The sequence below is a fragment of the Pogoniulus pusillus genome, chromosome 4, assembly GCF_015220805.1.
Source record: "Pogoniulus pusillus isolate bPogPus1 chromosome 4, bPogPus1.pri, whole genome shotgun sequence".
Taxonomy (NCBI): Eukaryota; Metazoa; Chordata; class Aves; order Piciformes; family Lybiidae; genus Pogoniulus; species Pogoniulus pusillus.
The window spans coordinates 19,771,604-19,794,597 of NC_087267.1; the positions used below are offsets into that span (position 1 = coordinate 19,771,604).

The 22,994-nt window shown below is 47.7% G+C and overlaps 1 protein-coding gene across 1 annotated transcript in view; it reads right to left on the reverse strand.

Moving 5' to 3' along the window:
- The window catches only part of SLC6A15 (solute carrier family 6 member 15), a 68,742-nt gene that overhangs the window by 38,766 nt on the left and 6,982 nt on the right, over positions 1 to 22,994 (reverse strand). Inside the window, exon 2 of the mRNA XM_064142330.1 lies at positions 6,755 to 7,223. Coding sequence (XP_063998400.1) covers positions 6,755 to 7,043 — 289 coding nt within the window. The 5' untranslated portion in view covers positions 7,044 to 7,223. The remainder of the gene's footprint in view (positions 1 to 6,754; positions 7,224 to 22,994) is intronic.

Here is a 22,994-nt window from a genome sequence, read left to right on the forward strand (position 1 = left end):
CACTCCAGCATCTCCACATCCCTCTTGTCATGGTGGCTCCAGAACTGGATGCAGTACTCCAGTAGAGAGGAGTAGAGGGGGAGAATCACCCCCCTCACCCTGCTGGCCACACTTCTCCTGCTGCAGCCCAGGCTCTGGTTGCCCCTCTGGAATTTGTTGTACAGATCTACAATCAGTTGCTGCAGATGCTTTCTTTCACTTACAGCTAAAGGATGGATCCCCGTTCTAGTGTGAAGCTAGCAAGAATGTTTTGGTGAGAATAAACAGATCACAGGCTGTGAAAGGGAAACAATAGTGATATCTACTTCACTCATAGGCTTGCTGAGAGGTATAAGAACAAGAACACAAACATAGCTAAGGCAGTTGCTCTCTGTTTGGGCTTTGGGCTGCATTTTTTTCTCTCTAACCTAACCTGCCATCTCTCTGATTAACCCACTTGCTTCCTAACTCCCCTGGCCTACCCTCCAATCTTCCTTGGGCACAAGGCAACATCTGGGGTAAGGTTGAGAGGGGTGGGAGAAGGTGGAAGGGAGGTTGGGAGCCCCTCCTGGGGACTCAGGTTTCTGGGAGGGCTGTTGTGTTTCTGTATTACCTTTTACCTTGTATATTTCTGTCTATAACTGTATATACTGTAAATATCTGCTTGTATATTGTGCTGAGCTGCAAATACAAAGCTTCACTCAATTTCCAGAGCCAGCTGAGTCTAGTCTGGGTGACTGTACAAAGTGTGGGGGCGTGGGGAATGCCCAAACCACCACAATCCCACCCCCAGTAGAATAAACTCACTACAACATGAATTTGTTGGGGGGAAGTCAGGGAAAAATGAAGTTGTATCTCTTATAGTTTAAATATAGCAGTATAAGGAGAGATAAACTACTAGAGAAATATAACAACCTTAGCCAAAATGGGGAAGGGGTCATAGAATGGTTTAGGTTGGAAGTGACCTCAAAGATCATCCAGCTCCAACCCCTCGCCATAGGCAGGGACACCTCCCACTAGAACAGATTGCTCAAGGCCTCACCCAATCTGGTCTAAAATACCTGCAGGGAGGAAGCAGCCACAACCTCCCTGGGCAACCTGTGCCAATGTCTCACCACCCTCACTGGAAAGAACTTCCTCCTAACTTCTAGTTTGACTCTCCCCTCTGCCAGTTTCAACCCATTCCTCCTCATCTTGTCTGTGATGGCTTGGGTGTATACCCACCCCCCCCCCTCTTCCACTTTGGAAATCACCCAGACTAGACTCAGCCAGCTCTGGAAATTGAATGAAGCTTATATTTACAGCTTAGCTCAATAGACAAGCAGATATTTACAGTATATACAGTTATAGACAGAAATAGACAAGGTAAAAGGTAATGCAGAAACACAACAGCCCTCCCAGAAGCCTGAGTCCTCAGGAGGGGCTCTCAACCACCCTTCCACCTTCCCCCTATCCCTCTCAACCTTACCCCAGTCCCAAGGAAGAATGGAGGTTCAGCCAGGGGGTTAGGAAGCAAAGTGGATTAGTCAGAGAAACAGAGGGTGAGGTTAGAGAGAGAGATGCAGCTTGGAGCTCCTCAGCAGGAGAAGCTGTGCCTTATCTATGTTTGGATTCTTATTTTCATACATCTCAGCAAGCCTATGAGCGAGGCAGACATCATCCTTGTTTTCCTTTCACAGCCTCTAATCTAGTTCTCCTCACCAAAACATTCCAGCTACCCTCAAACTAGCACAGTGTTCAAGCAAAGCCTGGCTGAGGCACTTAGTGCCATGGTCTAGTTGACTGGACAGGGCTGGGTGCTAGGTTGGACTGGATGATCCTGGAGGTCTCTTCCAACCTGGTTGATTCTATGGTTCTATGAAAATCCAATGGGCTTGCAAAATCAGGAATGCTACATTAAACACAGACTTTTCAAAAGAGACACAAGTACACAAAACAAACTTCTGGAACAGACAGGGATCAGTGCTGGCTCCACTCTTCTTCAGTATCTTTATCAACGACCTGGGTGAGGACACTGAGTGCACCCTCAGCAAGTTTGTTGATGATGCCAAGCTGGGGGGGGGTGGCTGATACCTGTCAGGCTGTGCTGCCATCCAACCAGGCCTAAGCAGGCTGAGAGCTGGACAAAGGCAAACCTCAGGAAGTTCAGTAAGGACAAGTGCAGGGTCCTGCACCTGGGGAGGAATAACAGCAGGCACCAGTACAGGTTGGGGGCTGCCCTGCTGGAAAGCAGCTCTGTGGAGAAAGACCTTGGAGTGCTGGTGGAGAGCAAGTTCTGCACGGGCCAGCAATGTGCCCTTGTGGCCAAGAGAGCCAGTGGCATCCCGGGGTGCATCAGGAAAAGTGTGGCCAGCAGGGCTAGGGAGGTTCTTCTCTCTCTCTACTCTGCCCTGGTGAAACCACACCTGGAATACTGTGTCCAGTTTGGGCTCCCCAGTTCAAGAGAGACATGGACCTGCTGGACGGAGTCCAGTGGAGAGCCAGGAGGATGATTAGGGGACTTGAGCATCTCCCCTATGAAGAGAGAGTGAGAACCCTGGGACTGCTTAGTCTGGAGAAGAGAAGAGTGAGAGATCTGATCAGTGTCTATAAATACCTGAGGGGTGGGTGTGAAGTGGCTGGGGCCAATCTCATTTTGGCAGTCAGCAGCAGTAAGACAAGGAGCAATGGATACAAACTGATGCACAATTCAAGTGCTCATCACCTGCTGTCCACTGCCCAGCCAGTCCATAAACAGTAATACATCAATCCTTGCCATCTCCTCCTCAGTTTATGTGTTGTGTACAGTGTCCTAATGGCTACTTTGCATCAGCTCTCCTGGCTGTGCTCCCTCCCAGTTTCTTGTGCACCTCCTCACTGGCAGAGCAAAGGACACAGAAAAGTCATCCCTGAAGGTGTTCAAGCAAAGCCTGGATGAGGCACTTAGTGCTATGGTCTAGTTGATTAGACAGGGCTGGGAGCTAGGTTGGACTGGATGAGCTTGGAGGTCTCTTCCAACCTGGCTGATTCTATGGAACATTGAAGGTTCCAGCTCAACCTCAGGAGAAACTTCTTTTACAATGAGGGTGACAGAGCACTGGAATGGGCTGCCCAGGGAGGCTGTGGAGTCTCATCCTCTGAAGACTTTCAAAACCTGTCTGGATGCACTCCTGTGCAAACTGCACTGTGTGATCCTGCCTTGGCAGAAGGGCTTCACTCAATGATCTGTGGAGGTCCCTTCCAGCCTCTGAGGTTCTGTGACTCTGTGATTATCCTTTGGGCCACATCTTGCCAGCATACTAAGGAGGCAGTGGTACAGGATCTAAACGTTTTAAGAGCTATACCTAAACTATGAAGCAGTTTGCTTTAAAAGCTGTTAGCTAACAGCTGTATTTAGGCTTTTCAAGTACCAGCAGTGATGCCTGATCACATCTATATTGTATCTGGGAGTCCAGATGAAACTGTCAGCCACTGAATAAAACAGGGAGGATGAGAAACCACCTTCAATGTATTTTCTTAGTTAACACTGTTAAAGATGAAATATATGTATATATATATATATATATATATATATAATGCAAATTATTAAATCAACCACTTAAAAGATTTTCTTTCCAGAATAGAGGAAGAACAAAAAAGTTAAATTGAGAGTGACCAGCAAAATTTTACAGTAAGAAGGTTATTGAAGAATTCAGATTTTATCCTGGAGATGGAATGCTTGAATGTATAAACTCAGTTTTTAATGCTTCAAATGTCTGAGAGAAAACAAATAAATGACAGACTTTTACTCTGATTACATTCTAGGCTCATTTCTACACTCCTCAATTACATCAGTTTTGGCATTCAACATTGAAAATCCAGCAGGGGGGAAAAAAACAAACACAGAATCACAGAATTGCTTAGACTGGAAAAGCTCTTCAAGCTCATCGAGTCCAATCATCAGTCTCACACTGACAAGTCCTTGACTAAACCAAATCCCTCAGCACAACATCTAAGCACTAGGAATTGCTATGGTTGGAAAGGACCACCAGGATCAGCCAAGCCAACCTTCATCTCAGCATCCTTCATCACTAGACCATAGCCCCAAGCACCACATCCACTCTCCTTTTAAACACCTTCAGGGATGGTGACTCCACCACCTCCCTGGGCAGCCTGTTGCAGTGCCTGCCCATCTGCTCAGGAAAGAACTTCCTCCCAACATCCAACCTAAACCAGGATCATCTGGTCCAACTTCCATCCCAGCATCCTTCATCACTAGACCATTGACCTTTATTTTCTATTTTGTAATACAGATTCTCTTTTTCTATCACTAGAAGTGACAGAAGTTGTGTTTTGATTCCAACTAAGTAATTAGATATGACAGGATGTGCATTCATGTAGGGTACAGTACAGCACAGGATAAAGCAGACCTTTTACCAAGGAAGGAAGGTCTTCAGCCTTCTATTTCATACTACATTCAAGACCATCCAGTTGACAGTCAGTCACTAGTGGTGTGCCCCAAGGATCAGGGCTGGGCCCAGTCATGTTCAATATCTTTATTGATGATGTGGACCAGGGGATTGAGTCCAGCATCAGTCTGTTTGCAGATGACACCAAGCTAGGAGCAGGTGTGGATCTGTTGGAAGGTAGGAGAGCCCTGCAGAGGGACCTTGCCAGGCTGGATGGGTGGGCAGAGGCCAATGGGATGAGATTGAAGAAGGCCAAGTGCAGGGTTCTACACTTTGGCCACAACAACCCCAAGCAGCACTACAGGCTGGGGACAGAGTGGCTGGAGAGCAGCGAGGCAGAGAGGGACCTGGGGGTACTGGTAGTGAGTAGCTGAAGATGAGCCAGCAGTGTGCCCAGGTAGCCAAGACAGCCAATGGCATCCTGGCCTGCATCAGGAACAGTGTGGCCAGTAGGACAAGGGAGGTTATTCTGCCCCTGTACTCAGCACTGCTCAGGCCACAAGTTGAGTGCTGTGTCCAGTTCTGGGCTCCTCAATTCAAGAGAGATGTTGAGATACTGGAACGTGTCCAGAGAAGGGCAATGAAGCTGGTGAGGGGCCTGGAGCACAGCCCTGTGAGGAGAGGCTGAGGGAGCTGGGGGTGTGCAGCCTGGAGAAGAGGAGGCTCAGGGCAGACCTCATTGCTCTCTACAACTACCTGAAGGGAGGCTGTAGCCAGGTGGGGTTGGTCTCTTCTGCCAGGCAACCAGCAACAGAAAAAGGGGACACAGTCTCAAATTGTGCCAGGGGAGGTCTAGGCTGGATATTAGGAGAAGTTAATCACAGAGAGAGTAATTGGCATTGGAATGGGCTGCCCAGGGAGGTGGTAGAGTCACCATCCCTGGAGGTGTTCAGGTGGATGAGGCACTTAGTGTTGTGGTCTAGTTGACTGGATAGAGCTGGGTGCTAGGTTGGCCTAGCTGATGTTGGAGGTCTCTTCCAACCTGCTTGATTCTATGATTCTATGAAAAGGAAAGCTAACAAGCAGCTTGATGTTACTGTTCTATGAGAAAAGTAATTTGTTATTGAGGACAAATAGTTAACTATATAACAGCACAAACAAGATGAAGTCCCTTAATCTAATAACTTCAATTGTTATCAGTAACAGAAAAAAAAGGAAAATAAGAAAAAAAAATCCTTTTTGCTCCACCATTGTTTTGTTCTTCTTCCAGAAAGTAAATTACAGACAAATTGCCTGGGAGCTAAAAGCAACTGAAAAAGTTAGGGTGTGAAGCTTGGTGCCGCTAAACAATAAAAACTGATAACTGCTTTGGTATTTAAAAGTGTAGTTTGGCTTTTAAGTGGACCCAGATTCAATGTATAGATTTATTGCTGCCTGGAGGGCCAAGCAGAGCCTGGGCTGCAGCAGCAGAAGTGTGGCCAGCAGGGCCAGGGAGGTGATTCTCCCCCTCTACTCTGCTCTGCTGAGACCCCACCTGGAGTACTGCATCCAGTTCTGGAGCCACTATTACAAGAGGGATGTGGAGATGTTGGAGCATGTCCAGAGAAGGGCCAGGAGGATGCTCAGAGGGTTGGAGCAGTTCTGCCATGAGGACAGACTGAAAGAGTTGGGGCTGTTCAGTCTGGGGAAGAGGAGGCTCCCAGGTGACCTTCTTGTGGCCTTTCAGTGTCTTAAAGGGGGTCTACAAAAAAGCTGGGGAAAGACTCTTCAGGTTCTTCAGGGAGTGACAGGTCTAGGGGGAATGGAGCAAAGCTGGAGGTGGGGAGATTCAGAGTGGACATGAGGAGGAACTTTTTGAGCATGAGTGGTGAGAGCCTGGCATGGGTTGCCCAGGGAGGTGGTTGAGGCCCCATGGCTGGAGGTGTTTAAGGCCAGGCTGGCTGAGGCTGTGTGCAGCCTGCTCTAGGGTAGGGTGTCCCTGGGCATGGCAGGGGGCTTGGAACTGGCTGATCCTTGTGGTCCCTTCCAACCCTGACTGATTCTGTGATTGTCTGAGTACTGCAAAGAGCACTAACACAATAATAGCCACATCCCAGGTAGCTCTACCTCTTCATAAATGTGTTTTGCTCATCCACTAGTCAGAGTTTGTTGTGGTTTAAGGCTCATTGGAATATTCTAATAAGCGAAATTAAACCATTGGCTGTAAAAGGGTCACATCAAGAACTTTATCCCCTCAAATGTGCACTCTTGTAAGCATTGCTACTTGAACAGATGTGTTTTTCCTCAGAGGCTCTGGCAGGTATTAAAAGAAAACCCTGACCCCCTGTGGCTGTCTCTGACAACTTTGAGATCTCAAAGGTTAGCCTGATCATTTAGTTAACCAGTCAACCAGTTAAACCAAGACTTACCTCCACCATTTTTCTGACAGAGGTATGGGAACCGCCACACATTCCCCAAGCCCACAGAAAATCCAACTTGTGCCAGAATATACTGGAGTTTGCTGTTCCAAGCAGGTCTTTCATCTTCCACATCAGAGCCTTCCTCAACATCTGTGTCTTTTTCTTCCTGATCATCAACCATCAGCTCGCTCTTCTTAAAGGCATCATCTGCAGAGTCTTCATTAGAAAGGAGGTCCTTAACCGACTCAATGACATCATCATCTAGTTCTCTTTTCACTACTTTGCTGTTCTTAGGCATTTGTAGTATGAGAAAAACAGTAACAAGTCAAGTGCAGAGATGGACAGGCCCTGAAGAAAGCTCCCCCTCTGGCCAAGAATGCAGAGGAAACAGACTGACGATGCTGCCCGATGAGCCTTTGACACCTCAGAATCAAGAGTAAGGACTTCTGCTTCTCAGTGTTTGTTCTACTGAAAGTATCTGTGGGGGGGGAAAAAAAGAAAGAGAAAGATTTAAAAATATGTTACAGAACTATGCAGAAAAAAGGATTAGAACTCATATGCTTTGGTTTACCCATTTATTCTTAGTGATTTGATAAGGCTCTGAGCTGTGTTGGATAGGATTGTCCTGCTCTGGCAGGGGGGTTGGACTCTATGATCTCCTTGGGTCCCTTCCAACCCCTAGTATCCTGTGAGCCTGTGATCCTGTGTCTGTGATTTCTTCTTATCACAGTGATTTTATAAGACCCTGATTTGTGTTAGTATTGCCCTGCTCTGGCAGGGGGCTTGGACTCCATGATCTCCTTGTGTCCCTTCCAACCCCTAATATCCTGTGATCCAGTGATTTCTTCTTATCTCAGTGATTTGATGAGGAGAAAAAGAATCATAGAATGGTTTGGGTTGGAAGGGACCTCCAAAGGTCATCTACTCCAAACCCCTCTGCAGTTTTCAGAGACATCCTCAACTAGATCAGGCTGCTCAGAGCCTTGTCAAGCCTGACCTCAAATAACTCCAGGGATGGGACCCCAACTACCTCCCCCTGGGCAACCTGTTCCACTATCTTCTTGTTCCTAATTTCCAATCTAAATTTGCTTTTCTCTACTTGTGCTAGTTTGAAGCTAGCTAGAATATTTTGGTGAGGAGAATTAGATGATATGCTGTGAAACAATGGTGATGTCTACTGCACTCATAGGCTTGCTGAGATGTATCAGAACAAGAACAAATATAGATAAGGGAGTCTCTAGGCTTTAGGACGAACTTCTCTCTCTAACCTAACCTGATATCTGTCTGACTAATCCATTTGTTTCCTAACCCCCCTGGCCAACTCTCCAAACTACCTTGAAGCATAAGGCAAAGTCTGGGGTAAGGTAAAGGGGTGGGAGAAGGTGGAAGGGAGGTTAGGAGCCCCTCCTGGGGACTCAGGTTTCTGGGAGGGCTGTTGTGTTTCTGTATTACCTTTTTAACTTGTATATTTCTGCCTATATTGTAAATATCTACTTGCATATTATGCTAAGCTGTAAATACAAAGCTTCATTCAATTTCCAGAGCTGCTGAGTCTAGTCTGGGTGATTTTCCAAAGTGGGGAGGGGTGGGGGCAGGGAACACTCAAACCATCACACCACTGAGATATCTGTAGATAAGAGAATCTAAATGTCCAATCTAAATGTGCTCTTCTCTAGTTAAAAGAGAAGAAAGGGATGCTAAATCACTTTCAAATTGTAGGAATTAAGTCCACTGTTTAGTCTTAAAGACTTACAAGCAGAATATATTTGTTTGCTTGCTAAGGGTTTGGGGTTGGTTTGGGTAATTCCCTGAAGACTGATAGGCTAATTGCTGAAAGAGTTGGGGCTGTTCAATCTGGAGAAGAGGAGACTCTCAGGTGACCTTCTTGTGGCCTTTCAGTGTCTTAAAGGGGGTCTGCAAAAAAAGCTGGGGAAAGACTCTTCAGGCTCTCAGGGAGTGCCAGAAATGGGGGGAATGGAGCAAAGCTGGAGGTGGGGAGAGTCAGAGTGGAAGTGAGGAGGAAGTTGTTGAGCATGAGAGTGGTGTGAGCCTGGCATGGGTTGCCCAGGGAGGTACTTGAGGCCCCATGGCTGGAGGTGTTTAAGGCCAGGCTGGATGGGGCTGTGGGCAGCCTGCTCTAGAGTAGGGTGTCTCTGCCAATGGCAGGGGGTTGGAACTGGATGATCCTTGTGGTCCCTTCCAACCCTGACTGATTCTGTGATTCTATGATTTTGTCAGTGTAACAAGATTCTTCTAATCAGGCATAATGTGGGGCAAAATTTAGGAACCAAATTAAATTACTTCCCAGGCTAACAGCTGGACTTCATTTTACTAAAAATACCATTTTAAACAAAGCAGATAAACTTTTCCTCATCACTTCAGAAAGTCGTGCAGCAACTAAAGTCACATACAGAGGAGGCACCTCTTGAAAAGCTTCAAAAGCAATGCTGAATTACTCTCCTGCATTCTTCATCACTGAAGATATCATCACAATCATAGAATCAACCAGGTTGGAAGAGACCTCCAAGATCATCCAGTCCAGCCTAGCACCCAGCCCTGTCCAATCAACCAGACCATGGCACTAAGTGCCTCAGCCAGGCTTTTCTTGAACACCTCCAGGGACAGTGACTCCACCACCTCCCTGGGCAGCCCATTCCAATCCCAATCACTCTCTCTGACAACAACTTCCTCCTAACATCCACCCTAGACCTCCCCAGATTGCACAACTTGAGACTGTGTCCCCTTGTTCTATTGCTGGTTGCCTGGCAGAAGAGACCAACCCCCACCTGGCTACAGCCTCCCTTCAGGTAGTTGTAGGCAGCAATTAGCTCCCTCTTCCTATTGGCCATACTGTTCCTGATACATCTTTTCAAAGGTTGAGATGCTCACCTCTGAGGAGCTTTGATGTGGGTTATTTCTGTAATAGCCTCTCTGAAAAGCTCTAACTAACCCTGCTGTTTCAAACATGTTTCTACAGACATAAAAATGACTGTTTAAAAAGACAGACAGACAGACTTGCTTGCAAGCTGCCTTGCTAAGGCAAGCAGAAGATTCTGGGGAGGAATGCTTGTTTGAGAAATTCTTCTCTAATCAAATGGCATAAAACTTGGACATGCAAAGCCATCTGCACAATTAAGAGTCTTAAGAGGGATTTAGGTTACGTGTTAAGCTTCATGAAAACCCTGAAGAGGGAAGACAAGAAGGCTAATCAAGAACTGCTAAGTGATGGGAATCGGAAATTACTCCTACATACAGGCTTTGCTCATGGACTTTCTGTAACACCTGCCCATAGGATGAAGGCTGTACCATGTTCTGATGAACTCACACACAGCTGAGAACTGCAAGTTGTTACTGGATGAAGGTTCTACCATGTTCTAATGCACTCACACACAGCTGAGAACCGCAAGTTGTTACTGGATGAAGGTTCTACCATGTTCTAATGCACTCACACACAGCTGAGAACTGCAAGTTGTTCCTGGATGAAGGTTCTACCACGTTCTAATGCACTCACACACAGCTGAGAACTGCAAGTTGTTACTGGATGAAGCCTGTACCACATTCTAATGCACTCACACACAGCTGAGGACTGCAAGTTGTTACTGGATGAAGCCTGTACCACATTCTAATGCACTCACACACAGCTGAGGACTGCAAGTTGTTACTGGATGAAGCCTGTACCACATTCTAATGCACTCACACACAGCTGAGAACTGCAAGTTGTTACTGGATGAAGCCTGTACCACATTCTAATGCACTCACACACAGCTGAGAACTGCAAGTTGTTACTGGATGAAGCCTGTACCACATTCTAATGCACTCACACACAGCTGAGAACTGCAAGTTGTTACTGGATGAAGCCTGTACCACATTCTAATGCACTCACACACAGCTGAGAACTGCAAGTTGTTACTGGATGAAGCCTGTACCACATTCTAATGCACTCACACACAGCTGAGAACTGCCAAGGTGTTACTGGATGAAGCCTGTACCACATTCTAATGCACTCACACACAGCTGAGAACTGCAAGTTGTTACTGGACTGTTGGCACAATAATTGAGAGCTCCAGAGGGTCCCTGCTGCTTCAGTGACAGGCACTGGAACCCAGCCCACAGCTTATCAGGATAAGACTTCACAACAACAGGACTAGGCTGGATGTTAGGAGGAAGTTCTTCACAGAGAGAGTGATTTCCCATTGGAATGGGCTGCCCAGGGAGGTGGTGGAGGCACCATCCCTGGAGGTGTTCAAGCAAAGCCTGGCTGAGGCACTTAGTGCCATGGTCTAGTTGACTGGATAGCGCTGGGTGCTAGGTTGGACTGGATGATCTTGGAGGTCTCTTCCAACCTGCTTGATTCTATGATTCTATGATTCTATGACTACAACCTCTGCCACCACAAGTACTATGAGCAGCCTGGTGGCTGACAGGACAATTACCTTTTTCAACAGCTTCCAAGGATTTGGAAGTTGACCTTCATTCTAGTTGCCTACTGAACTCCATTTTAAGCTCTTTTCATTTATCCTCTAGACTCCTGTCACTGCCTTCTCACTTTCCTTCTCTCTCCTGTTACTGCTTCCTCTCAGCAACTCCAGCTCTGGCACTCAGCCCACATTTTTTAAGCACAGTAGAGCCTTGGCTTGTGATCTGCTTCATGCCCACCACTGTCTCTGGAAGGGCTCAGGGCGCTATAAACCTTCCTTTGGATGCACGGTAGAACTAGTACCAGGCTTTGTATTGCCTAACACCAGTTCTTAAAAGAAGGGCTTCAGGTCTACAGACAGCAGTGTAATGGGGAGAAAGAGCTGTCAAGAGAACAGAGAAATCCTACTACCATTTTCCATACAGGTGGGCTAATGATTGTCTGTTCAGGTTTCTTTGTGTTTATGTTCTCTTTTTGGGTTATACTCTTCAAAGGTCTACACCCTCTTCTGGTCCATGTATGGTTCTGTAGCTCTGAGATACCTAGGTAGAACCAGAATGCAAATGCCTGTAATACATGAAGTTGAAACATTAAAGCAGTCCTGTGCTAGTTTGAAGCTAGCTAGAATGTTTTGGTGAGAAGGATTAGATCACAGGCTGTGAAAGAGAAAAACAATGGTGATGTCTATTTCACTCATAGGCTTGCTGAGAGGTATAAGAACAAGACCCAAACATAGATAAGGCACTACTTCTTCTGCTGGGGAGCTCAGAGCTGCATTTTTTTTCTCTCTCTAGCCTCTCTGCCATCTCTCTGACTAATCCACTTTGCTTCCTAACCCCCCTGGCTGAACCCCCATTCTTCCTTGGGACTGGGGTAAGGTTGAGAGGGGTAGGGGGAAGGTGGAAGGGCGGTTGGGAGCCCCTCCTGGGGACTCAGGTTTCTGGGAGGGCTGTTGTGTTTCTGTATTACCTTTTACCTTGTCTATTTCTGTCTATAACTGTATATACTGTAAATATCTGCTTGTCTATTGAGCTAAGCTGTAAATATAAGCTTCATTCAATTTCCAGAGATGGCTGAGTCTAGTCTGGGTGATTTCCAAAGTGTAGGGGGTGGGGAACACCCAAACCATCACAAGTCCTAATGCAGATTTTGGACTGGAAGCCTCAACACCTGGTACTTGAACCACTACTTTTAGAGACATTTCAAGCTTTGCTTTTCATTCCATGGATGTAAAAGCAGAGCAGCTTCTCAGTTAATTAGTGTGAAGTTCAGTACGAAATTAAATGGTTTCTCTCTGTACTTAAGGTAACAGCTGCACATGTGAAACTACCTCAAATCATAGAATCACAGAATCAACCAGGTTGGAAGAGACCTCCAAGATCATCCAGGCCAACCTAGCACCCAGCCCTAGCCAATCAACTAGACCATGGCACTAAGTGCCTCATCCACGCTTTTCTTCAGCACCTTTTTCTTTTATTTTTCCCTTTTATTTTAATTTTTTTTCTTTCACTTTTATTTTTCTTTTATTTTTCTTTCTTTTTTTCCCTTTTTTTAATTTTCTTTTTTTCTTAATTTTCTTTTTACCTTTTATTTTCTTTATTTTCCTTTTAAAAAAATTTCTTTTTATTTTCTTTTTTCTTTTGTTTTCCTTTTATTTTCTTTTTCTTTTTTCTTTTCTTCTTTCTTTTTTTTCTTCTTTTTCATTGCTTGTATAGGGTTAACACTCCTGGGGGAGTGACCCTGAACCTGACCCTAGGGGTCTTGGCCCCTCCTCAGGGGTGGGCCACACTCCAGGTGATGGTTAGCCCACTCCCCCCACTTCCTGTGGTATAAAAGACAGGAGTTCTCCTGTCTCTTTCTCTTTTCGCCCTCTTTCTCCCTACCTGCGTTCATGACCGCACACACACACTGATACTGCATACCAGCCACGAGGCAGAGACACCATCACACTACTCGGGTTGTATCCATCCCTGTTTTGTATTTTGCTGTTTTTCCCTTCCTTATCCTTTGTAAACTCCCCTACCTCCAATCCCTTTTTCTAAGTTATTGTTAAACTTTTCCTTTTTAACTTCCAAATCGAGTCGAGATTGATTTATTGGGGGTGTCCCTACCTCTTATCTCTCTCCCTGTCTTTTGGGGAAAGGAGGGGGAGGAGGGGAGGGCACTCTATAAACTCTATAAATCCTATAAATTGTCATTGGGTCTACCAAATTTATAAGAGTCTCTGGGAACTTGCATTTGAACCCAAGACAATTTATTTGGCGTCTCAACGTGGGGCTAGGTAGAAAGAATTCTTTCAGAGAAGATTTGGAAGTTAAAAAAAAAATGGATATTCTGAAAGTCTTAATCATTAACGCATTTGCATGGCTGTTGTGGGGCTGGCTGTTAAAGTTTATAAGTTACCATGTCTTCTGGATTGTCATTGATATGCTCTGGGAATATTCTAAGCATTTGCCTGCCCGAGTCTATGCCTATTTCCTGAATTCTGTTAGTAATATCACTGTGTTTAGAAATGTTTCTGGAACATGGAATCAATCTGAGTATATGCATTGGAGCACAGAAGCTCCAGATATTTTGGGGGAAAAATGGTACTGGATAGCTGTTATTTCACTGTGTGTAAATTTGGGTTTGGGAATTAATAAGATAGCGGTGAACTGGGACACGTGGAAATATCGGGTGGGCGCTGCCATTAGGGTGCTTAGGGGGAGGGGTGGTCCTCACTGCCCGAGCTGCAGATGCGGGGGTTGGGCGACAGGGCAGACCGCCCCTAGCGTGGCTCCGCCCCGAACTCCGCCTCCGGTCCCGCCCAGGGCAGCCCCCCGGACCCTGCCCCCTCAGCCCAGCCCCCTTCACCTAGCGCCAATTACCACGCGGCCAGCAAGATCAAATCAAAACCCTCCCGCAGATACCGATCCAGGGCAAGGGACCTCTTCGGGAACCAGCACCCCCCAGCAACAGCAACCAGCTGGAAATGGACCTGATAATGGAGTGATCCTTATCAGCTCCACGCCCAGAAAGGAAATCAGGCACATAAGGCAGGAGTATGCAAGGGCAAACGGACAGTCCCTTTTAGCCTGGCTTTTGAAATGCTGGGATGCAGGAGCAGAAACAGTGGACCTAGATCACAGGGAGGCGAAGCAGCTGGGATCCTTGTCGAGGGATGGAGGTGTGGATAAGGAGCTGGGAAGGCTCGATGGTACCCACTCACTTTGGGCCAGGCTTCTGATAGCTGTGAGGTACAGGTACCCGACTAAGGATGACATGATTTTCCATCCCCTTAGATGGACAGATATGGAACAGGGGATCTCATACCTGAGGCAAATGGCGGTTCAAGAGATAATTTATGGAGCCGACCAGAGGCCCTCGGACCCTGATGATGTCCGCATGAAGCCAGCCCTCTTAAAGAAACTGACTCAGTGTGCCCCTTCCACATATGCCCCCACATTGGGAGCACTGCTGCTGGGCAGAGACCCCAACAACCTTCCCACAATCAGGGAGTTTGTGAATGACCTAAGACAGTTTGAAGACAGTTTGTCGAGGAAAACCTTAATTGCCACTGTAGAGACCCTCACCCAAGAAATGAACGAGCTAAAAGCCTCTTTCTCTGAAATGCAGAAGGCAGAGGATGACTGCTCTTCACCTTCAGAATGGGTGCAAGTCTCAGCTGTAAGGAACATACGCCGTGCTCCTCCTCCTCCCCGCAGGAGACCAGCCCAGAGCAGACAGGGTACACACAGGGGGTCACTCTGGAGAACACTGTGTGACCATGGGGAAAACATGGACAGATGGCATGGCCAGCCCACCTCAGCTCTATGGGCCAGGGTAAGGGAACTGCAGGGGACAAACACAGGGAATAACTCCTCCAGAAGAGGGGTTGCCCCAGTGTCCCGCAGGCAGCGCTCTCGCTCAAGGGGTGGTGAAGCCAGTAACTCAGGTCCATGTGCCTCATGCAGTCACACTGCTCAGAATTAGAGGTGCCCTGTCTCCAGCCAGGCGGAGGCCAGGGATAACAGAGTATATTGGGACGTGTTTGTGAAATGGCCTGGCACTTCTGAAGCCGAGAAGTACAGAGCGTTGGTAGACACCGGTGCCCAATGCACTCTGATCCCCTCCAGCCACAGGGGGACAGATACTGTTACAATTGCAGGAGTCACAGGGGGGTCTCGGGAGTTGACTGTGCTGCAGGCTGAGATAAGCCTCACCGGGAATGTGTGGGAGAAGCACTCCATAGTAACTGGCCCTGATGCACCTTGCATCCTGGGGATCGACTTTCTCCGGGAAGGGTACTTTAAAGATCCGAAGGGGAACAAGTGGGCTTTTGGCATAGCAGCTGTAGAGACTGCAGACAAAGAGCAGCTGTCTATCATGCCTGGCTTGTCAGATGACCCTTCCGTGGTTGGTACCCACAAGGTGGAAGATGTCAAGTTACCTATTGCTTCTCGTGTAGTTCATCGCAGGCAATACCGCACCAACAGAGACTCCCTGCTACCCATACAGCAGCTGATTCGCCGCCTGGAGCAGCAGCTTGTCATCAGCAAGAGCCACTCGCCCTTCAACAGCCCGATATGGCCAGTGCGAAAGGAGACGGGGGAGTGGAGACTCACGGTGGATTTCCGAGGCCTGAACGAAGTGACTCCTCCAATCAGCGCAGCCGTGCCTGATATGTTGGAGCTGCAGTATGAACTGGAAACGAAGGAGGCCAAATGGTATGCCACAATTGACATTGCTAATGCCTTCTTCTCCATCCCCATTGCAGAAGAATGTAGGCCGCAGTTTGCCTTCACCTGGAGAGGAGTCCAGTACCACTGGAACAGACTGCCTCAAGGGTGGAAGCACAGCCCTACAATCTGCCACAGCATCATCCAGACTGCACTGGAGAAGGGTGGAGCTCCGGAACATCTGCAGTACATCGATGACATCATTGTATGGGGTGAGACAGCAGAGGAGGTCTTCCAGAAGGGTGAGAAGATCATTAATATCCTGTTGGATGCAGGTTTTGCCATTAAGAGAAGCAAAGTGAAAGGGCCTGCCAGAGAGATCCAGTTCCTGGGAGTTCGATGGCAGGATGGCCGACGCCACATCCCTATGGATGTGGTGAATAAAGTGGCCACTATGGTGGAACCCACTAACCGGAAGGAGACACAATCCTTCCTGGGGTTTGTGGGCTTTTGGAAGATGCACATTCCCGGGTACAGTCAAATTGTGAAACCCCTTTTTGACGTTACAAGAAAGAGGAATAACTTTGGGTGGGGACCTGAGCAGCAGGTGGCATTTGACCAGATCAAACGAGAGGTGGTCCATGCCATGGCCTTGGGACCAGTTCGAACCGGCCCAGAGATTAAGAACATTCTCTACACAGCAGCCGGTGAGAATGGTCCTAGCTGGAGCCTATGGCAGAAAGCTCCTGATGAGACAAGAGGCCGCCCACTCGGGTTCTGGAGCAAGGCGTACAAAGGCTCAGAGACCAAGTATACCCCCACAGAGAAAGAAATCCTAGCTGCCTATGAGGGAGTCAGAGCTGCCTCTGAGGTGATTGGGACGGAGTCACCACTCCTTTTAGCTCCAAGGCTTCCGGTCCTGACTTGGATGTTTAAAGGGAAGGGTTCGACTCCGCACCATGCCACAGATGCCACTTGGAGTAAGTGGATGGCTCTGATAACTCAGAGGGCTAGGATGGGGACTCTCGAGCGTCCAGGCATTGTGGAGGTCATCACCAACTGGCCAGAGGGCACTGACTTTGGAAAGCCAGCAGAAGAGAAGGCAGTGACCCGTGCCGAGGAAGCCCCCCCATACAGTGACCTTCCTGAGGAGGAAAAGGCATATGCTCTCTTCACAGATGGATCCTGCCGCCTGGTAGGCAGCAAGCGGAGATGGAAGGCTGCCGTCTGGAACCCCACACGCAGGGTTGCAGAGGCAAGAGATGGAGAAGGCGAATCCAGCCAGTATGCTGAGGTGAAAGCCATCCAGCTGGCCCTGGACATTGCAGAACGAGAGCAGTGGCCAATGCTATACATCTACACCGACTCATGGATGGTAGCAAATGCCTTATGGGGGTGGCTGAAGGAGTGGAAGAGAAATGATTGGCAGAGAAAAGGGAAGCCTATTTGGGCTGCTGATCTCTGGCAAGACATTTCTGCACGCCTGGACAAACTGCCAGTTAAAATCCGCCACATCAGTGCTCACATCCCAAAGAGCAGAGCCACTGAAGAGCAGCAGCATAACCACCAAGCTGACCAGGCTGCCCACATCTGTCAGATTGACCTGGACTGGAAGCACAAAGGTGAACTGTTCTTAGCTCGGTGGGCACATGACTCTTCTGGTCACCAAGGAAGAGATGCCACATACCAATGGGCCCGAGACAGGTCCGTGGACATATCCATGGAGGCCATAACTCAGGTTATCCATGAATGTGACATCTGTGCCACCATAAAGCAAGCCAAGCGCATGAAGCCTTTGTGGTATGGGGGAAGGTGGTCAAAGTACAGGTATGGGGAGGCCTGGCAGATTGATTACATCACTCTGCCTCGGTCTCGCAGTGGCAAGCAGTATGTGTTAACCATGGTGGAGGGAAGCACGGGGTGGCTGGAAACCTACCCAGTACCTCATGCTACTGCCCGTAACACCATTCTGGGTCTGCAGAGCCACATCCTGTGGAGACACGGTACCCCAGAGAGAATTGAGTCAGACAATGGGACCCATTTCAAGAACCACCTTGTAAGCAACTGGGCAAAAGAGCATGGGATAGAATGGGTTTATCACATCCCATACTACCCACAGGCTGCAGGAAAGATTGAGCGACACAATGGCCTGCTGAAAACCACCCTGAAGGCTATGGGAGGTGGAACTCTCAGAAACTGGGAGAAGCACCTTGCAGAAGCCACTTGGCTGGTGAACAGCAGGGGATCAGTTAACAGAGCTGGTCCTGCTCAGTCTGCCCTACTGCCCATAGTTGAGGGAGATGGAGTTCCTGTAGTCTGTGAAAGGAATCTACTGGGAAAGACCGTGTGGGTGGCTCCTGCCTCTGGTGGGGGAAAACCTATCAAAGGGGTGGTATCTGCAGAGGGTCCTGGTCACACATACTGGGTGATGATGGAAACTGGTGTTATCGAGTGTGTCCCTCAGAGAAACCTCTCTTTAGCTGAAAAGGTTTTGAAATCTCAGAGTTGATTCCATGTGTTCCAGATACTTTCAGGTTATCTTGTATTATAGTTGTATAATAGTTGTATCATAGTTGTGCAATACTTGTATCATAGTTCATAAGGGGTTACAAGTTGTTTTTGTAGTTATACCCTCACCACTACACGGCGTCCAACAGAACCTACATGACAGCAGCAGCTATCCAGAGTCCTACAACATCGCATCACACCACGGCGTCCAACCAGAACCCTGCATCTGATTCGTCACTGATGCCCTGCAGTGAGAGACTGTTCCTGATTTCCCTCCAGAGGATGTCTACAGCCATCTCATCCACACCTGTTCCCCTGATGCCAGACATGAAGAGACTGTTCCTGATGTTTTTTCCTTCACAGAGGGAAAAGACTTTCCTGAGTTCCAACAAGAACTGTTCCTGCTTCACTGACTTTTCTTCCGTTCCTGCCCTGCTCACATCTCAGCAACCTGCACCGGACCAGAGGAGCACATCACCTTGGGATACAGCCGGGAACCAAGAAGGACTTTAAGAACTCTTAACCCATGGACAACTTTTTTTTCCCATTTTTGGAGAAGAAGACTGTTCTTAGGAAGGTGGAAGTGGTCTAACCAAGGGGTGGAATGTATAGGGTTAACACTCCTGGGGGAGTGACCCTGAACCTGACCCTAGGGGTCTTGGCCCCTCCTCAGGGGTGGGCCACACTCCAGGTGATGGTTAGCCCACTCCCCCCACTTCCTGTGGTATAAAAGACAGGAGTTCTCCTGTCTCTTTCTCTTTTCGCCCTCTTTCTCCCTACCTGCGTTCATGACCGCACACACACACTGATACTGCATACCAGCCACGAGGCAGAGACACCATCACACTACTCGGGTTGTATCCATCCCTGTTTTGTATTTTGCTGTTTTTCCCTTCCTTATCCTTTGTAAACTCCCCTACCTCCAATCCCTTTTTCTAAGTTATTGTTAAACTTTTCCTTTTTAACTTCCAAATCGAGTCGAGATTGATTTATTGGGGGTGTCCCTACCTCTTATCTCTCTCCCTGTCTTTTGGGGAAAGGAGGGGGAGGAGGGGAGGGCACTCTATAAACTCTATAAATCCTATAAATTGTCATTGGGTCTACCAAATTTATAAGAGTCTCTGGGAACTTGCATTTGAACCCAAGACATTGCTGCTATCTCTATTTATGTTCTTTTTCTTATACATCTCAGCAAGCCTATGAGTGCAGTAGCCATCATCATTTTTTCCTTCTCACAGCCTATCATCTAATGCTTCTCACCAAAATACCCCAGCTAGGCTCAAACTAGCACACACTGCAACAATTAAATGTTAAATAACTTCTAGAAAATGTTAAATAACTTTTAAATGTCAAATAACTTTCAGCAAAGCTTCTGTGATGAATTAAAACACAATTGCTTTTCACACTGTAATCCCTACCAAAACCAACACTCCCTTCTGAAAATCCCAATTTAAAAAGGCTTTACTCAGTCCAATTCATCAATAGCCTGAGTGAGCATAAACCAATTTCTGGAAACAACTTATCAAATCAAGTAGATCTTCTGTAGGAAAAGCCTCCCATTCTTTTCTAAACAGTGTACTTCATTTCACAGGACCACAGAATCAGTCAGGTTGGAAGAGACCTCCAACATCATCCAGTCCAACCTAGCACCCAGCCCTATCCAATCACACAGACCATGGCACTAAGTGCCTCATCCAGGCTGTGCTTGAACACCTCCAGGGACGGTGACTCCACCACCTCCCTGGGCAGCCCATTCCAATGCCAATCACTCTCTCTGACAACAACTTCCTCCTAACATCCAGCCTAGACCTCCCCCACCACAACTTGAGACTGTGTCCCCTTCTTCTGTTGCTGCTTGCCTGGCAGAAGAGACCAACCCCACCTGGCTACAGCCTCCCTTCAGGGAGTTGTAGACAGCAACGAGGTCTGCCCTGAGCCTCCTCTTCTCCAGGCTGCACACCCCCAGCTCCCTCAGCCTCTCCTCACAGGGCTGTGCTCCAGGCCCCTCACCAGCATTGTTGCCCTTCTCTGGACACATTCCAGAACCTCAACATCTCTCTTGAATTGAGGAGCCCAGAACTGGATGCATCACTCAAGGTGTGGCCTGACCAGTGCTGAGTAATAAGCAAAGGGTATTTTTGGTCAGAAAGACCCAAACCACCTATCTCTATTTATTAAAATCTTTTTAAAAGGTCACACCTGTACTCATTATTTTAGACAGAGCAACTTGCAGCACAGCAACATGATTTCTGTGGACCTCTCACAGATGAGTCAATTCCAACAGAAATTGCATCATTCTGTCAATTCATGCATTAAACATTGCATTACTACGCTTCAAAATAAGCTGGGCTTGATACTTTTATTCTTAGCACAGTATCATGTTAATTCCCCTTGTATTAACCTTGCATTAAGCAGGGTGTTTCCCACAGCACTGTAGCTGTGCAGACTTGTAGTAGTCAATGGGGCTTGGGAAAATGTGGGGGTCATACTCAGCAGACTGGGGTTAGGTTCTAACACTACTGCTGTCTACAACTACCTGAAGGGAGGCTGTAGCTAGGTGGGGGTTGGTCTCTTCTGCCAGGCAACCAGCAACAGAACAAGGGGATACAGTCTCAAGTTGTGCTGGGGAGGTCTAGGCTGGATGTTAGGAGGAAGTTCTTGTCAGAGAGAGTGATTGGCATTGGAATGGGCTGCCCAGGGAGGTGGTGGAGTCACCGTCCCTGGAGGTGTTCAAGCAAAGCCTGGATGAGGCACTTAGTGCCATGGTCTAGTTGACTGGCTAGGGCTGGGTGCTAGGTTGGACTGGATGATCTTGGAGGTCTCTTCCAACCTCACTGATTCTATGATTATCCTTTGATCTGTTGCTACAGGTTTAGGTAAAGAGTCCCTCCTCATCTTCCCTACAAACACCCTTTCAGCACTGGAAGGCTGTTCAAAGGTCTTGCCCGAGCTTCCCCTTCTTTAGGATGCACATGATACGTTAACTCTTTCAGGCTGTCTTTACAGGAGAGGTGCTCCAGCCCTGGAATGACCATTTCAAAGATGATCAGATATTTTTATGACATCTTAAGTCTCACTGCCCTTGATACATTAAAATCTCTAATTCTTATTCATATTGAAAGATCACAGGATCACAGGATGTTATGGGTTGGAAGGGACACAAAGAGATCATCGAGTCAACCCCCCCCTGCCAGACCAGGACAATACTAACACAGATCACAGAGGAACACATCCAGACAGGTCTTGAAAGACTCCAGAGAAGGAGACTCCACAGCCTCTCTGGTGAGCCTGTTCCAGTCCTCTGTGACTCTTACAGTAAAGAAGTTCCCCCTTGTGCTGAGGCAGAACCTCTTTTGCTGCAACTTACAACAAGATACAACAGTGAGCTGTGTTTGACACATCAAGCAAACTGCAGACTCAAAAGTCACTTTCTCAGAACACAGTGAGAATTCTGCTATTTTCTTCTGCAGAAGTGCAATCAACTCTTAATGCATCAGCACGCTGGAGTAAAGTAACCTGATTAGACTGCCACATTATTAGCAGATTAAGCAGTAATAATCCCTTGCAACTGAGAATTCAGACCCAAATTAGCATCCTGGGAGATCTAGGCTTGCAATGGAACTTTTCACTTCAGCTTCAGCCCTGCATTCAGAAGCGCTGGCACAGGGAGATAAGACCTGTAAAGCCTCCACTGACCAAGCTGCAAGCATTTGCAACAAGATTCAAAGGAACTTCATTAGTCCAAATGCCAGAAGATAACACTGAAAGATTTTGCCACGTGCCCTTTTCTCCCTATCTTTCTTCTCTGCAATGCCTAGTTGGGAATTGGCCACAACAACCCCAAGCAGCGCTACAGGCTGGGGAGAGAGTGGCTGGAAAGCAGCCAGGAAGAAAGGGACCTGGGGGTGCTGGTGGAGAGCATGTGAGAGATTTTTGCTAACAGGACATGAAATGATAAACATGAGCAACCCGTGCTGGGAAGTGTCCTTGAGTCCGTTTTGGGAGTTAAGATAGCAGGCGCTGGGTAGCACCCCCGACATGCAGCTGCAGGGGGTGGAGTGCCAGCAGCATGTGGGCAGTTAGCCAGCCCAAGGGGAATGGGTTAGCCAGCCCTGGGGCTGACCCTCAGAATGTTATTGTGTATCACCCTATCCATGCCATGCTTGTAACCCTGGACCAACTGGAGCTATTCACTATTACATTAACATGTACACTAAGTTAGTTGTGCATGCCTCTTGCAAGAAAGCATATAGGTCTCTGCAACACGGAAACAAACGGAGAATGACCATCTAACCATACTGGTGACCCCAGAGTCATTTCACCCAGGTGCTCCCCTGGAAATAGTAGGCTGAAGGTGAGCCAGCAGTGAGCCCAGGTAGCCAAGATAGCCAGTGGCATCCTGCCCTGGCTCAGGAACAGTGTGGCCAGTAGGACAAGAGAGGTTATTCTGCCCCTGTATTCAGCACTGCTCAGGCCACACCTTGAATGCTCTGTCTAGTTCTGAGCTCCTCAATTCAAGAGAGATGTTGAGGTGCTGGAATGTGTCCAGAGAAGGGTGACAAAGCTGGTGAGGGACCTGGAACACAGCCCTGTGAGGAGAGGCTGAGGGAGCTGGGGGTGTGCAGCCTGGAGAAGAGGAGGCTCAGGGAGGACCTCATTGCTGTCT